At 37.9% G+C, this 16,726-nt stretch overlaps 1 protein-coding gene and 1 long non-coding RNA gene across 8 annotated transcripts; one reads left to right on the top strand and one right to left on the bottom strand.

Annotated features, from left to right (window-relative positions):
- Positions 1-5,312: 5,312 nt before the first annotated feature.
- On the bottom strand, positions 5,313-9,536 carry LOC130738137 (mitochondrial import inner membrane translocase subunit PAM16 like 2-like). 2 transcript variants are annotated; one of them, XM_057590050.1, is made up of 4 exons: positions 9,246-9,536; positions 8,640-8,727; positions 5,696-5,829; positions 5,313-5,608 (listed from the first exon to the last, which is right to left on the bottom strand). In XM_057590050.1, the coding sequence occupies exons 1-4, from the start codon at positions 9,246-9,248 to the stop codon at positions 5,486-5,488; spliced, it is 348 nt and encodes a 115-aa protein (XP_057446033.1). In that variant the 5' UTR covers positions 9,249-9,536; the 3' UTR covers positions 5,313-5,485. The 2 variants fall into 2 exon arrangements, with proteins under 2 accessions (XP_057446033.1, XP_057446032.1); XM_057590049.1 differs by lacking the exon at positions 9,246-9,536 and having other exon boundaries at positions 8,640-8,757.
- A 3,162-nt stretch (positions 9,537-12,698) lies between these two features.
- Positions 12,699-16,205, top strand: LOC130738136 (uncharacterized). Of its 6 annotated transcripts, none has more exons than XR_009019228.1 (5): positions 12,699-13,569; positions 14,122-14,579; positions 14,686-15,244; positions 15,351-15,447; positions 15,619-16,205. It is a non-coding gene; the product is annotated as an uncharacterized LOC130738136 (long non-coding RNA). The 6 variants fall into 6 exon arrangements; XR_009019225.1 differs by having other exon boundaries at positions 12,700-13,569; positions 14,122-14,189; positions 14,520-14,579; positions 14,686-15,447; XR_009019227.1 differs by having other exon boundaries at positions 12,700-13,569; positions 14,686-14,770; positions 15,190-15,447.
- Positions 16,206-16,726: the final 521 nt, after the last annotated feature.

Here is a 16,726-nt window from a genome sequence, read left to right as displayed (position 1 = left end):
CTCTCTCATAGGAAGAGAGAATATTTCGAATACACTCCGCCTCTTGCATATCTGCTCTAGCAAAAATTACACTGTCATCTGCAAACAGTAAATGTGAGATCACAGGAGCAATCCTGGAAATCTTAACCCCATGTAGTGAGAAATTCAACACAGCTTTGTTAATCATAGAAAAAAAGACTTCCCCACATAAAATAAACAAATAAGGTGATAGAGGATCCCCTTGATGCAAACCACGATGGGGCACAAAAGGATCCTGCCTATTACCATTAAGCAAGATAGAGAAATTCACAGTAGAAACACATCTCATAATTAAATTCACCCAACACTGTGGGAACCCCATAGATATCATAACAGACTGAAGGAAAGGCCACTCAACCCGGTCGTATGCTTTTCACATATCCAGTTTGAGTGCCATAATGCCATTCCGGCTCTGAATTCTTTTCTTCATAAAGTGAAAACATTCAAATGCAATTAACGCATTATCCGTAATAAGCTGACCAGGCACAAAAGCACTTTATGTTTCACAAATTAAATCAGGCAAAATCAATTTTAATCTATTCGCAATGCACTTTGTAATAATCTTAAAGATTACATTACAAAGGCTAATGGACCTAAACTGGCTAGCATGCTCAGGTATTTTAATCTTAGGAATTAAAACAAGCAAGGTCTGATTAGCAATACCTGGTTCAATAGAACCTTGGAGCACCTGTAAGCAGAATTGGGAGACATCATCACCAATGATACTCCAGAACTTTTGATAAAATAGAGCTGGCAGGCCATCCGCTCCTGGAGCTTTCGTTGGGTGCATCTGAAATAAAGCTTCCTCCACGTCATCCCACGAGAAAGGCTCCAGTAGGGTCTCCCTATGAGAGGGGGAAACTCTATTTGCCACAAGATCCACGACCTCCTCAATCCCAGACGGATTAGAACAAGTGAACAAATCCTGAAAATATGTAGCCAACACATGTGCAATCTCCTCGTCCGTCTCCACTTCTCTCCCACTCGCATTCCGAATGCACTCTATCAAATTGCGCCGCCTCCTTTGGGAGGCTTTCTGATGGAAAAAAACGAGAATTGCGATCTCCGTGGCGCAACCAAGTTGCCCTCGATCTCTGGCTACAAACAATCCCTTCTTGCTCCAGAAGCACAGCGAGCTCTCTCAGTCTTTCGAATCTCACTAAGAACCTCCTCAGACGGTACCCTTCTTTGAAGGCGTTGGAGAACAACCCTAGCCTCCGAGATCTTCTTCGGAATATCCCCAAAAGTGTCCATCCCCCAAGAATCCAACGCCACACCCACCTCCGCAATTTTCTGAGCAAGGTCCATATTTGAATTTCCCCACACACCACCCACCACCTCGGTACATGCCTCACGCTGTTGCAACCATAGCTCCTCAAATCTGAACCTCCTCTCCATCTTCTTCTCTGCCCTTCTCTTGCGATTCCCACAATACACTAGAATCGGGCTATGGTCGGACTTAAAATGAGTTCGGTTAAGAACATAAGTCACCGGCCACAGCTCCTCCCAATCCTTATTAACCAACACATAATCAAGTCGTTCCTCTATAGTACCCGGATGGCTGTTATTTGACCAAGTAAAACGGTTCCCCGAGTAATCCACTACATACAAACCACACTGACTGCGAATCAAAGCACGCTCTTGAAGCCTCCTCAAGTCCGGTGGGTCTCCTCCAAGTTTATCATCAGGGGATAAAATATCATTGAAGTCCCCAAAACAACACCATGGGATAGAGTCCGCCGGTTTTAACCTCTGGATCATCTCCCAAGTCCTCCTTTTATTTTGCTCTTTAGGAAAGCCATACACTGCAATACATTCCATATAAGCTTGAGTTTCCGCATCAATGACGGAAAAACGAATATGATTCAAAGAAGAACTAATAATCCCCACATCAATTCCCTCTCGCCAAAGCAAACACAAACCACCAGCTCTAGATTGTCTGGTACCCGCACACTGGACTGGAAATATATTAAAGAGGCCTCCCACCCCCCTCTAACGCAACATCTCTGCTGAAAACAACCGAGTTTCGGAAAGAAAACAAACATCAGGAGCTTCTGTGTGGATGAGCATCTTCAATTCCCTAACTGCCCGCAGGTTCCCAAGCCCACGACAGTTCCACGCCAGGAGCCTCATTGTGGTAGGCGGGACTGCGTAGCAGTCCCCGCCAATCCCAATCCAGAGTCAGAGTTCAACTTCTTAAGAGGAGGAGAAACCCCCGTGCGAGCAGATGCCGAAGTCAAGTCACCTGCCCTCTTCCGTCCCAAAATGGGCACCTCTTTTTTTCCTTGGTCCCCATCCACACTAGCCTTGCCCTTGGTGGTCTCAATGTGATGTGTAGAAGATGGAATGTTGCTCATGGTCCCACTGTCCACCACGTTTGCATCTCCAGTAAGCTGGTCACCACCTTCTTCCTCATCACCGTCCACCTCAATTTGGTCACCAAAATATTGATCATCACCTTCCAAATCAGCACCTCCGTCCTCCACTTATTCCACCTCTTTTACTGTAACTGTTTTAGAACTTCCTTCCCCATCCTCTTTCTTAGGTTGTTGTTCGTGTCTCCATGGGCCATCCCCAAGACCACCACCTCCTTCACGGCGTCCATAGAATGGACGAGTAGTGGGTTCCGCTCAAAGCCAACCCCCAAAGGGGAGGGGACTACCATCATCTCCAACATCGCATTCCTTCAACACGTGATCCAAGAGGCCACAACTTATCAACAAAGTTGTAATATTAAATTTAGAAAAAAAAATATTGGCCTCTACGGTGGTAAACATTCCGAACATCTATGTCATAAACTGTCACAGAACACTTATTATTATTTTTTTTCTTTTTCACATTTTTCACTTTGTCGCGGTTAGAAACCCCCACAAAAATGAATGTTCAAACACCTAGCCTGATTTAAATATCACAACTCTATTCTGAACGTATTTTGAAAGATAAAAAAAGATCGTTGCGTTCTCCAGTATCATCAGTGTTCACAAACGTGGTACTTTAACAAGGAGTTGATGATATATGGGAATCCCACTTGCTAAAGCTGTCGTGGTGGGTAAAAAGCTTGTGGAGGGACTGTCTTGTGTCACATTATGCAGCATATTAGTGATATCAGATTTGTGCCTAGAATCAAACCTCCAAGAACTTGGGCATGGTCTCCCCCCTCTCCTAGTCTGATACAATGTAATGTTGATGGAGCCTCCAAGGGGAACCCGGGTCCAAGTGGTGTAGGTGGGATTATTCGAGATGAAAACAACAACATCCTAGGATTCTTCTCCTTGAACTCGGGTCACGGATTGGCCTTCGAAGCTGAGGTTAGGGCCATCCTAAATGCATTAATTTTCTGCCAAGAATTTCTCTTCATAAACATTATAATCGAAAGTGACTCAACGGTAGCGGTAGGTTAGGTTGGATCAAATGAGAAGCGGCCATGGAAACTTCTAAATGTGCTGAACCACATCGACTTCTTAGTTCAGGAGGTAAACTGTATTGAAGTCAGGCATATCTTTAGGGAGAGCAACGAGGAGGCTGACTTTCTGGCCAATAAAGGCTGCTTTAGAGCCTCTCCAATTTGGTTTTGTGCCCCTGAACCGACTGATATGGAGGGGTTGCAGGCTGTAGTTGCTAATGCTGATATGGGGATCTGAACTTGGGTCGCGGGTGAGTGATTTACTCCAAGTTAGGGTCCGCTGCTCCTTACTTCTTCTACTGTATGGCATTGGTTCTGTTAGTGGCAATGGTGAGCTGCCTTAGCAGATGGAATGTGCTTATATTCGTGGATCTGATGTGGGGTATTTAGTAAGCTTTTAGAGGGTGTTTGTTAATTTGTGTTGGGTTGTCTTTACTCTTATCTGGGTGTGCTGTAGCAATCCCATGTTACTTGTATTTTGGCACAATCGGTTTGTGATTTTCCTCACATGGGAGAGGTTGTTCCCATGGTCTTTTTCCTATTAATGGAACTTTGATTTAGCTTTCAGAAAAAAAAAGGAGTTGTTATTGATGTCACCGCTCATCAATTTAAGACACTCTTAAATTCGTAAAATATGAAAAGACTTTTAATATTTGTTTCGCCAGCACTTTCAAAGTGCGACAATTTTTGTGTGATTCGCAAAAGTCAAAATACAAGATTAAAACAATTTTGGTGTATTTATTATGATAAGGATGAAAGTAACGAAGACCATGTTCCCTGTTTTGATAACCATAATATATAGTGAAAAACTCTTCTCATCTAACAAAACTCTTGAGTTCGACTCTCAATGAAAGCATCAAATCAAAATAAGAAAATTGAAAGCACAACTCAATTTTATCGGGCTCTCATCATTTAGAATTCAATACAATTTATTGTTAAACTAGCTCCCTAGAGTTAAGGCGTGATCAATCTTTTTGTTTTTTGTCAATGGTGATTGGAATTAAAGTCCTAGAAGGGTTGTCAAACGACATTTACAACATGTGAGACAAAATCTCAGGAAGTGCTACAGCAATGCACAAAAACATAAGAAAATGAAGCTCAAACATGTACACTCAGCTTACACACTCAGCTTACACAATCAGCATAAATCATGAAGTAAAACCCTAAAAAGCCGTACAAAAGCCTCTCAAAATCCAAATTAACAGAAAGCTAATGACTTCTAAGCAGTTAGGATGTATCTTTTTTAATCGGCGCTTCCCAAAGCAACAACACAACTGGCTCTGCCGGTGTTGCAAGTGGTGCAGACTTCAGTTGCAAAAAACAAGGGTCATCCAGCAAATTTGAAAACTAGGAGAAAGGAGAAGTTTCTGGTTAAACCAGTAGCACGGTTGAATCAGTAGCAGCAGCGACAATATTCGCAGGTGATCAAAGTTAGAGGAGGATGAAGGCGTTCCTAGAAGAGTGAAATCTAATGGACACCAACATTGCAATGGAGAAGGATGCACGGAGATCTAGGCAAGGGATGAACATGGCTTAGTGGGGGCGCAATGCCACAATCGTTGAAGAACCAACTACCGTAGGGAAAGGAAGCGCGGTGGCCGGCAATGGAGGTGGAAGACAGAGTTGTGGTAGTGGGAGGCAGGAAGAGAAGGGGGAAAAGAGCAGAGAAAACACCCAAACCCACTTATTTGGTCAATCTTAACAGAGGGACTATTCTAGAGATATAAAACTCTAACAAACTGGAATTAATAAAACCCAAATTAATCAATCTGGGATTAGTATATCTGGCCCAATATGCAGAAGCCCATCAGAATGATGTTTTCAAAAACATGCAGTTGTTTCTCACATCAATATTATTGACTTCAATTCTCATTTTGACCACGTTAAACTGTTAAAGTAATAACATAGCTTCAGTTCATTATTTTCCATCAATTCCCAACCAATAATATACAACTTTTTATAGTAGCAACAAATTTAGTTCCAGAAACTTGAGTGAAAAAATAGTATACAACTAGGAGGCCAAAACCATTACACAAGGGTATAAAGATAGAGCAAAACTAATTCTCAACTAGGGGTACCCTCACTCTTGCCGTGGACTGCCTCTAGACATTCCTTAGCTCGATGGACTTTGGACTGGAGGTAAAAACTCCCATTCTTGGAATTATTCTCAAACAATCTGTCATATTTCTGCCCAAAAAAATTAAATTGTGTTTAGGCGATTATTAAAACAACATTGGGCAATGGCAGCAACCACAGCACGGATGATATACTAACCTTCAGAATCTCTTCCCAGGGAGTTTCCTCAGCAACACCAAGAATCTGGCGAGCCTCTTGCTCTGTCATCACTTTGCTAACTCGGCGGACAGTGTTTTGTATTGTCTCTTGGGCAACACCATTTTTCGCCGCATCTGGAACAACATAATGTTGAGAAAATGAGAAGACATGTAGTAAGAAAGACTTAGGACCTAAAACAAATTAAGTATAACAAAGAAGGCATGGACAAGATGGAGGAGCTAGTTCAGTATATTTTCAAGTGAGTATCAGATGTCATATTGCTGTTTTGAGACCAAGGTTGTTAAGAAAGTAATGATTTATCATTAACAATTCTGTATAGGTGAGGTAAAGGACACCCTGAAGAAAATGAATACAAGGGTATTAAAGCTCCACTGATGTATATGCAGGTATACTGAAAAGAAGGAATAGCTTAGTTCGCTAGCCTTTCGAGTCAAATCTAATGAATGGGAAAAAACAAATACCCAATGTCCAAAGGAAAGGAAACTAGTTAACCCTTTATGAACAAGGGTGATATCCAAAATTTTGTTAAGTATAGAGAAATAAAATTGATAAGTCACACCATTAAGTTATAGAACCAAGTCAGAGAGCATGTGTTACATAAGGAGACTAATATGAAGTGTTATCACAGCAGAAAGCAAGATCTTTGTACAGTATCCATAGGTTCTATGAAAGCCTAACAATAAAGACCCTAAGATTCTCTGAAGACTTTTGCAGCATAAAGGAGTATAATAAATTCAAATGAACATGATTATGTTTCAGGCAATGACAAATCTCCATATATTTCCCAATATATACAGGTTTCTGGAGATAAAAGAAATGTTTTATATGCAACAAGTTTCAGTTGAGTGGATCACAGGACAAAAGGGCTGATTATGATGTCAAAAATTGCCTCCGTGTTCATGTGGTAAAGAGAGAAGATGCCTTAAATATGTGTATCAAGTCAAAGAACCTTTTGAACTGTGCTAGTCTTAATGATACGAACTATATGATCAAACTTCAAGCATTCGGAATCTAATGGAACTAATGTTAGCAGTTGAGATTCCTTAAGAAAGGAGTAAATGAACATGAACCTACCACATTGAAATTTGAAACTAAGCAAGCATCAGAAGAGAACCCTCATATTAAAAAGCTAAGTCAGAAGGGTGCTCCATCAGAAGGCATTTATTTCAGAACATCCATACTACAAGGAAGCTTCATATGGCAGAGGCGACAAGGAAGCATTTGAGCAATTAAACTATTTTATAGAATTCATCAATAGTGCAAGAAGGTCAACATCCACTAGATGAAGTATACAAAAAATGCCACTGCACTCCAATTCATTAGAAGACATCAGAAGAATATTGTCAGAATGCTGCATCCAAAAAGATATCCGTCGTAAGGGACAAGCTGACAAATCAGCGGATATTCATATGACCAATGGAAAATAGGAACAGATCCTCTCTGCTGAATTTACCACTAGAGAAAATCTCAACCATCCATGAATATCCTCACATAGCTCATATTTAGATCCTTGAATCTCAGGCTGAAGGACAAACTTAGAAGGTTTCAACAAGCAACTTAGAAAGCATTAAAAGGAACCGACTAGGAGATCATTCAAAGAGGTCAGAGTCAAAGTTGCTTTTGCTGAAATGAAAGAGAAAAAAGGATGAAAGTGACATCTAGTATCTACTATTCAAAAAGGCCATGAATCTATCTGCACCATTTCCAACTATCACAAATTACTAATAGGAGCAAGATTCCATTGTCTAAAAAGGCAGACAATGGAGGATTAAAAAGAGATTACTTATGCATATTGTCAATACACTGCAGGATTAGTTTTCTGTCCAGATCTCTTCTACATTTTGATTTCTGTTTTTATAATATTTTAGGAGTCTTTTAGCTTTACTGCATGCAATTCAGTGGAAGTGTTTGGAACTAGAATCCCCTTAGTTAGACTTTTTATGGACTTCTTCACTTCAACAACTAACTTCCTTTTAGGCTTTGTTTGGGAGTTTTTGAGGGAGGGGAAGGGAAGGCTTTGAGGGGAAGGGTGGGTAAGCCCTCCCCTACTTTGGAAGTTCAAAATTCTACCAAATGACCCAATTTGAGGGAACTCCACCAAATAACTAAATGAGGGTCTTAGAGGGGTCTTCGAGGGTTTTCAAATATTCCCCAAACCCTTTTCCCCTATTTAAAATATTCTCAAACAAGGGGAGGGCTTCTCAATTCATGACACTGAGGTAATTTAGGTATGTGTACAATCATATCATATTTCTAGTTCACATCAAACTTCGGATAGAATAGGAACTTATCATATTTTATCCTCCTCTTATCCAGCTTTCTTATGTTATCTGATCTTATCATATCGTGACATCAAACAAGCCCAAAAAGTAATTCTACCGAAGCATGTCCTAAAAGCGAAGAGGTAGGAGCCAATTATACCTACTAATCAAGAAGAAAGGAAATTGATCAAAAAAATTGTACATGAACCATGGAATCCTTCTCCTAAGCTCTTCTCACAACCTGCTACTTAATCAACTCCACAAAACAAGGATTCTATTCAATAGTCTAGAAGTGAGGGTTCCACATATGATAGGGATGCAAACCAATCACAACCAAAAAATCATTCTATGCTCATCCCATGTAATGATTCAAACTTCTCAACTTCATGCCCCATAATGGGTTCATTCCCTATGTAGCCTATGAAATCCCACACCAAATGTTGGCCAAACTGAAAAACTACAATTCCCCTAAATCTTTACACACCTAACTTCATTGTTAAATTATTAAATTAATGAAGTAACAATTGAATATCTAGAAATTAAGTGAAAAATGATGGTGGAGGTGGGAAGTAACAACAATTAATCTAAACTCCTAGCAATCTTGGAATTCAATAGTAGATTAGCAGCACAAATCGCAAATGTCACGAATTTGGAAAACTTACTGTTAAGTGCTTGACGATATGCCTGAGCAACTGCTCTAACCAAGATTCCCCCACCCATCACAATCAAGTTAGCAAGAATCTTTGAAGCCTGCATAAAGTTCATTCAAAGTTTAGCTAGAAATAGGGAACATTCCAGAAAATTAATTGTACTACAACAATCATTTGATAACAGATTTCTATCCACTTGGAACCTCATCAGTCAATACATCTCCATCAAATTTTATATTTTTCTTTTGACACATGCATCAAAAAGAAGCTATGATGCAAAGATTTCTAACTACCGTGTCTTCAACCTATTACACACCCAATAATCTGACATATGCCCAAATGGTAATCACAGCATACAAAAGGAGCTAATATGATGCTAATTGCTAAGAAACACAAACTAAACATCTAGCTACCATAACATGAATAAAATCTGTTTTCAAAATTCTAAAACCAAACCTCATGAGATGGAGAAAACAACAAAAGGGTTATTTTCTAAATTTCTTAATACACAAAAGCTCAACAACAAAGGATTATCAAGCATGCCCTTATTCATCTAATTCACTTGAAAAACAGACAAACAATAGAAGATGGGAACAAGAGAGGGATATGTGAAGGTACCATAGCTAGAGAATCAATAAAATGAAAGCCTCCAAATCCACAAGCTTAGATAATGGGGAAAGACAGTGATAATGGGTTTCTACGCGAGGAGAAAAGCGTTCTGTGCAACAACAGAGATTCGTGGATTTTGGACGCGAGGTGAAGAGCGATCCTGTGAAATAACAACAGAACAGGCTCGTTTCGCACACGTGAAGAAAGGGAAAAGACTGCGATAATGGCGGAAACTAGGGTTCTAATTTGGGGATTATAATAGAATAGAAATATTCTCTCCCCCCTCGGAGAAGAAATTATGTTTAGAAATTTCTAGAAAATAATAGAGAAAAATGTATGGCTTTTGTAATGTTTTTCATTCAGCTAATTAATTAAGTTTTAATCATGTGTCACATCAACTAAATAAAAATATGTAGTTTAAAAAAAAAACTAAGTAAAAATATGCTTTTTCCACATTTTTAAATTTGATTTGTGGATTGTGTTACACTGTTAAAGCAAAAAAATTATTGTCACAACAATAAATGATTTTTTTTTAAATTTGAAAGATAAATTATACTTTTAGTAGGGTTGGGCAAAAAGTTCGGCTTGGCTCGAAACCGGCTTAATCGAGTCCAAACCGCAGCTAACGGGCAGACCGAAGCGGGTAAACAGGTCATCGGGTGAGAAAATTGGGTTCAACAGGTTTGAACCAGTCGAGTTCTGTCCAAGAAACCCTGTACAGCGGTGATCGAACCCGACCGAGCCCATATATAGTTTTAAGATTTTTTTTAAAGGGTCATAAGCTCAGCCCACATAGATAAGTCATAAGAACCTGAAGCCACACGACAAACCCTAATTCAACAGATAATTCAAAGGAAGCGACAATCAACGACGGTCGTCGGCCACACAACAAGGGTTCTTTACTCTCTCATCTCTTATTTCTCACATCCACTCTATCGGCTCTCACTTCCTCACCTCTCTACTCCCCTCAGCGTTGTCGATCAAGATCCAAGAACATATCACCGCTGCTCAATGTCGATGTATTTCTCAGATCTGTTAGAGGGGGAAGTCGATGAAGAACCTTGATGAGGAATCGATGATATTGTCATCATCAGATGACAAATCCGTCCTCTTATCTTGCTTCGCTTGGGATCTGATTTTCAATCTCTGTTTTATTTGTTTGATGATTGTTGCCTCTGACCTCTGTATTTGTTTTTGTATGAGGAAGGCCACCTCCGACCTCTGACGTCCTCCTCTTCTCTGCTTCCTATGAATAATGTTTTCAATTTTTTGTTTTGAAATCCGCGTTAACCCACGCTGCTAACCCGAGACCCGTTCAACCCAAATCCGAATCACCTGTTGCTTAAATTTGGTCGGAAATGGATTGAAAAAATTGAGGATTCAAACCCGCCCACAACCGAGGATTCGACCCAAATCCGACCGGTGCCCAGCCCTACTTTTTAGGGATTGAATCCTTGATCTCCCATCTCCAACTCATATGTCCCCCAACCCTTTACCACTTAAAATATCATTCTGGCACCGTTTATCAATTTTTGATTGAACCAAAGATCAATACTCGTGAACGCAATTTATCTTTCCGATGTATCAAAAAATATAATTTATCAATTTATCATGTCATAATTAAATGAAAATTTAAAAATATTTCAAGACAATTATTTTTGGAACTCATTCAAATTGGAGGGTGTTGCGTATATGTTTGCATTGATTTGTCATAATTTTATTTCTAATAAAAAATTTAAATTTGCAACTTGGTCATTTATAGTCTAAAGAATAATTTGTAGGGTATTGAACTATCTCAATCTTGAAGAGTACTTGAGCAACGCTCATATTTCAAATGGAAAATAGAAAAATGTGATTGAATGTTTGTGTAAAACTTTTTACACTATTTGTACATATATAATAAATCCATAGTAAATAAAGAAAAATTTTTATGCATTGATCGTGTAAAGGAGTTTTACATAGTCAGTCAATCATATTTGAGAGAAGTGGCAAAAATAATCCATCATTTTTTCGTTTCATAATTTAATTTTAATTTAAAAATATTTTAAGTATAAAAAGGAGAGATGTGATTGAAGGCATGTGTAAAACTAGTATGTACATATATATTAAATCTTTCACTTATTTCAAAGTGTTTAATTATAATATATATATATATATATATTAAAGCAGTAACTTTCCAAGATGTCATTATCAAAAACCTCAGTTCAAGAATATTTTACAATATTTTATTCTCCTAACTTTAAACCACAACTTACCACGTGTCCTCTTTGTATTATTATATTCAAATTTATTCATTCCTTCACCAATTCTCTCTCTCCCACTATCTCATTCCTTCTTTCTCTCTCCCACTATCTCCTTTCATTAAATCCACACCAGCACTCCTTCCCCAATTTTCCAATATATCTCGACCAGCTTCTCTTTCTCTCTCTTTCATTTAATCCCAATTCAAAATGAGTTTTGTTGTTCCAACTTCCAACACTCATTTTTAAAGTTATAGATTTGAAATCCCTCTTTTCCACACAGTGCAATAGGGGTGAACATGAGCCGGGTAAATCCAATGAACCCGTCCAACCCAATCCGATCTAATAGAAAAAGTGCGGGTTGGATCGGGTAATCGGGTTAATCGGATGGATTTGACTACAACCCAACCAAGTTCGGATCGGATTTCGGATTCAGTTCAAATCCATCCAACCCAACCCATAATCCATACATATAATAATAATTTTTTTTTATAATTTTACTCATACTTGGAGTGCTAGTGTCGGAGTGATGACTTTTTGAAACTTTGAGACTTAAGTATTTGTAGTTATTTGTCATATTTGAACTTAGAGTATTTGTTCGAAGTTATTTGTTACATGTCTATATATATTATTTGGCATGTTGGAGACATCTAAGTTCTAGGTGTCATGACATGACATTTAGTGTTGCTTTTCACTTTTTATGTATTATTTATGTTAGATTGTTTCATGTCATTTGGTAATAAAGTTTTATGTTTTCAAGATATTTGGCTACATGTCATTTATGTGGTATTATTTCATGCTATTTGGTATAACTTTTTGTGTCATTTTCATGCTATTTAGTATTATAACATATTTAGTATTTTTTAAAACTTTTTCTGAATTTATAATAATATTTGCAAGATTTTTTCATATTTCAGATATATTATTATTTTAATATAGTGACCCAATCAATCCATCCAACCAAATCTGAACTTCGTCGGGTTGGTTCGGATCGGGTCCGAAGAAGAAATTCGTGAAATCCAACCCAACCCAACCCAGACAATTTTGATCGATTCGGATTTTATTTTGACCAAAATCCATCCAATCCAACCCATATGCACCCCTACAGTGCAATGCGTGTCTTCCAACCCCCCTTTCTTCCAACCCCCTTTTTTTTAAACAAATTCCAACCCCTTTTTGAATTTTTTTTGAAACTAACCCCTTTTTGAATGCTTCACGCATGTCAAAGGCATGCCAAACCTCCATAATTATTTTTTCTCCATTCCAATTAATCCCTTCCATCAATGTCCAATAAAAATTCTTCAGCCCCACTCCTCTTCCGTGTCCCAAGGAAAGGTTATGAAAATTTTGTTTTTCAAAATCAAAATTATGTGGCTCTCTAATATGCACAAATTTGTTTCACTCCCTATTTCTTTCATTTTACACGCTCATCTGACCAGAACTCTCTCCACAACGTCCACTCCCGCCGAGCTCTACCACTGCAAGGATCTTGCGTCCTCCTTCTTTGACCTAAAGACAGGGCAAAGCTACGACTCTTCATTATGATTTTTGTTCCTTTGTTCATGATTGTCTGCGTTTTAGCTAAGTGTGTTTTTGCCAACATGTCGGACACGATGTTGTAACATCTTAACTATGACATGTCTCCTTGCAGATCTGATATGAGTTGGCTAAGTTATCATGTTTTTTGTTGATTTAATACTGTGTTGCACTTCTGCTGTACATTGTACCAGATGTCCTAGACATTTGGTTCGACATATGTCCTGTGCGTGAACCAGAATTTCTATGATGAATGAATTCGAAGAGAGGTTAAAGAGCTGGAAGAGGAAGGAGTGGGAAATCCAATTGAAAGAGAGCCCCAAGTTCGACGACGTCGTCGTCATCAGCAACGTCCCCCATTCTCAGGCGACTCTGCCACTACCAACGCTGATGCCTTTTCAACCGTCGAGCTCCAATCCCCCAACATCTATCGAATCCCTCCCCCTCTGTTGTGTTTCATTGGTGCATCTGGGTTTCCAGAACAAGAGTAAGAGAAGAACACAAATATGAGATTTTGGACCGAAGGAAACCCAGAGTTTCCATGGGCTGATTTCTGGGTAAACCTCTTCTCCTTATCTTTCTGCTTGACCTACCGTGTTCTACTTTTCACATAATTTTTTTCTATTTTCATCTTTATTGAAATGGGTTCCGATTTTCCGTTTTCTTTTGTGTGTTCTGATCAATTTTGGAGTTTGTCTCTTAATTTGTCTTTGTTTCTATGGTGTATTTTGTGCTTTTTTTGCTACTGTTTTAACACAACTCTTTGTTGAGACTTGCTGATCATGTGGGTAAATTTTTCAGCTAAAAAATGCCCAAGTTGTTAATTGATATACAAAAGCTATTGAGCTAGATAGTGGAAATGCAATTTACTTGGCTCATATTCTGCATAAGCAATATGGTAGTCAAATACAATATATGCTAAGAGAATTCCATATACTTTTTCAATCTGCACAAATATAATTAAAAAGCTTAACAACCTTTGAAGTTTGATTAATGAGACAATACCATATACTTTTTTCCATTTTCATCTTTGTTTTTTGGTCTAATAGTGTCGTCATCTTTTTGTATTTTTTGAAATTCTAATATTTTTTTTACTTGGAATTTCAAAGGCTAGAAGACATACCACAATAAAGAAATTATTAACCCAGGAGAGAAGAAATCTTGAGATTTAAACAAGGTAAAATAAAAGCTCTATGAAAAGGATTTTCATGGATTTTATTGTTATATTGTTTATCAGTGTTCTTCTTTAATTGATGCCTTTGTTTCTCACTTTATTGGCTTGGTATGCATTGTTGTAGGTATGAGATTATGTTGGAGCATTTTCAAAAACATATTTTGTTCTCTAATGTGCACTTTGTTTAATGAACAGATCTGTGTGTGTTATTATCCTGCCATTTTTTGCTTTCTATCTAAATATGGATTTTTGGGTTGAGATATTTTAAGTCTTGGTTCGTATCCTAATTTTTTTTATCAGATTCATAATGTGCCCTGTTGTCATGTTTATTAGTTGTATTGCACATTCTAGATTTTGAAGCTAATCTAACTTGAGAAGATCCCTCTCAAACAGGTTAGAATTGAATTGATGTTTTATGCATTTGTGTTTTTTTACTGTTATGGAGTTGCCAATCCCCATTGTAAGAATCGTTTTTTTTTTGTCCTCCTTTCATTTTCAGTTCGCCATTCTGATTTCACCACCCTATCTCTTCTTCGGATTTTATTGTGAGGCTAAGTTCTTATCAGTCATTATCTTCTGCTCCGGTAAAAACCCTAAAGCTCTTGACTTGCTTTGTGCTATGGTTTGTAAAATCGTTAATCTGCTTTCAGAAAATGTTACTATACAACATACAATAAGGTTTTTGTAGAGAGTGGAATGGAGGAAAGTGCTGCCATGAATTTATGAGTCGTATAATTATCAAGAATGGTTATTTATTTTTAAGTTACAGGGAAGAAAAATAGGAACCACATAGCAATGTTGTTGGATTTTTATTTTGGTTTTGACATTCATATTAAGCATATGCATGATGCCTCTGAATTCTAACATAGTGATAAAGCTAATGAATGAAAGATTAAAAGAAGTACATGATAGTAGCTTCTTGGTTTTAATTGAATATGTTTTGTTTATTTTTATTTTCTCAATTCCAAGGATCAAGTCTCAAATCTAAATGCTCACCTAACAGTTGCAAGGTTTTGGATCCTTTGATTACGCATGCTTGGTAGAATGAGTAGGAAAAGGTGGTAAACTTATCTTGGAGTCTTAAATTGATATCACAGCCAGCCCTATTTTTCAACAGTGTGATTCTATTGTATCATCTTATCCAAACTAAAGACATGTTCTCAGGAATGAACAAAGCAGGAGCAACGAAGAAGATAAATGGGAGTGGATAAGAGAATTCTTACTTAACGTACAAGTTCAAGCTTTTTTGTCTCCTTCCAAGGTATGAATCATCCTTATTTTTACTTTTTTTATACCTTTTTCTATTTATTTCCTCTTTCACTCTCATTCCATGGGTTTTTTTACCTCTTTGGAGTTTTGTATTTCAGCCTATGCATTCCCAAGACTATTCACAAGTACAATGATTATAAGGATTTTTTTTTTTTTGAAACAGATTATAAGGATGTTGGTTTTCCTACTAATTGATTATATGGATAAGAATTATGTGAGCAGATCAGCATAGAGAGAAGACTGAGACAGAAAAAAGGCTAAAATGAGTGATTTTAGACTTCATGAACTTCAATCTTCCCATAACAAGAAAGAGAAGTGCTCAGCCAGTAGAGGCAGCAACAAAGTGAAGGACAAGAAAAGTAGTGGACTGAAAGATTTATATGTGAATCAACTCTGATCTTTTATATCAAGTGCCATGATTCATTTGTATCAACTTTGAGAAGCATGCTAAAACTGAGGTAGCTAGGAGGAAGTCTTCAAGATTTGGTGCTTTGGAAAATATACCAAAGATTTTGGATCAAAGGTGATGGCCAAGATGGTGGGTAGAGAATCATAATGTAATTACATAATTGAGTGTTGTTAGGCTACCAAATTCATGAGGACTAGGCTCCAAAAGTTCATTTAGATTTCATGTTTTTGTGCTCCTTTCTAATTGTATATTGGCCTAAGATTTGTATTAACCTTTGTAGTTTAGATTTACGCCTTTACCACACATTTTCTAACAATGGCATTCACTGTGTTAAAATGCTATATTTTCTTGCTTCTATAACATTTCTTTAAAGAAGGGAATGTTATTTGAGAAGTTTCTTTCTAGGGATTTTACTTAAATAAGGGGATTTTTCAATTTTCCTAATTCTAGAATACGTGTTAGGCACTATTTCTATGGTCCATAAACCTCATTGTCTTTGTTCTAACCTCTAATGTTCTCTCATCTTCAGTATTTATATATATATATGGAGGGTCACAGTGAAGACGTTTTGTATGGAGGTTGAACTTTAGCTATATGGTCATCCTAATTGGGTGGTCCCATCATGTGTAAAGAAACTTGCGCCCCCAAAGGTTGTTTTATTTTTGTGGCAGGCAGCTGAGAATAGGGTGGCAGTCATGGTGAACTTGCACAATCGGTGGGTTTTAGTCGACGCTGAAGCAGTGTGTGTGTTGTGCGGCCAAGCAGAAGAAACAGTGACACATTTGCTATTGGTATGCAAATTTTCATGGGTGCTATGGAGCAGAGTTCTATTGCGGGAAGGAGTTATGTGGTGTGTTCCTGC

Source organism: Lotus japonicus, chromosome 2 (genome assembly GCF_012489685.1).
Source record: "Lotus japonicus ecotype B-129 chromosome 2, LjGifu_v1.2".
Classification (NCBI taxonomy): Eukaryota; Viridiplantae; Streptophyta; class Magnoliopsida; order Fabales; family Fabaceae; genus Lotus; species Lotus japonicus.
Note: the sequence above shows the minus strand (reverse complement) of the source record. Positions and strands in the feature narration are given on the sequence as shown.

Coding starts and splice junctions, on each gene's coding strand:
- LOC130738137 (XM_057590049.1), bottom strand. CDS start 8,742: ATGAACTTTATGCAGGCTTCAAAGATTCTTGCTAACTTGATTGTGATG. Junction 5,830..8,639: donor ATATCGTCAAGCACTTAACA/GTAAGTTTTCCA, acceptor ATGTTGTTCCAG/ATGCGGCGAAAAATGGTGTT. Junction 5,609..5,695: donor CCTGGGAAGAGATTCTGAAG/GTTAGTATATCA, acceptor TTTTTTGGGCAG/AAATATGACAGATTGTTTGA.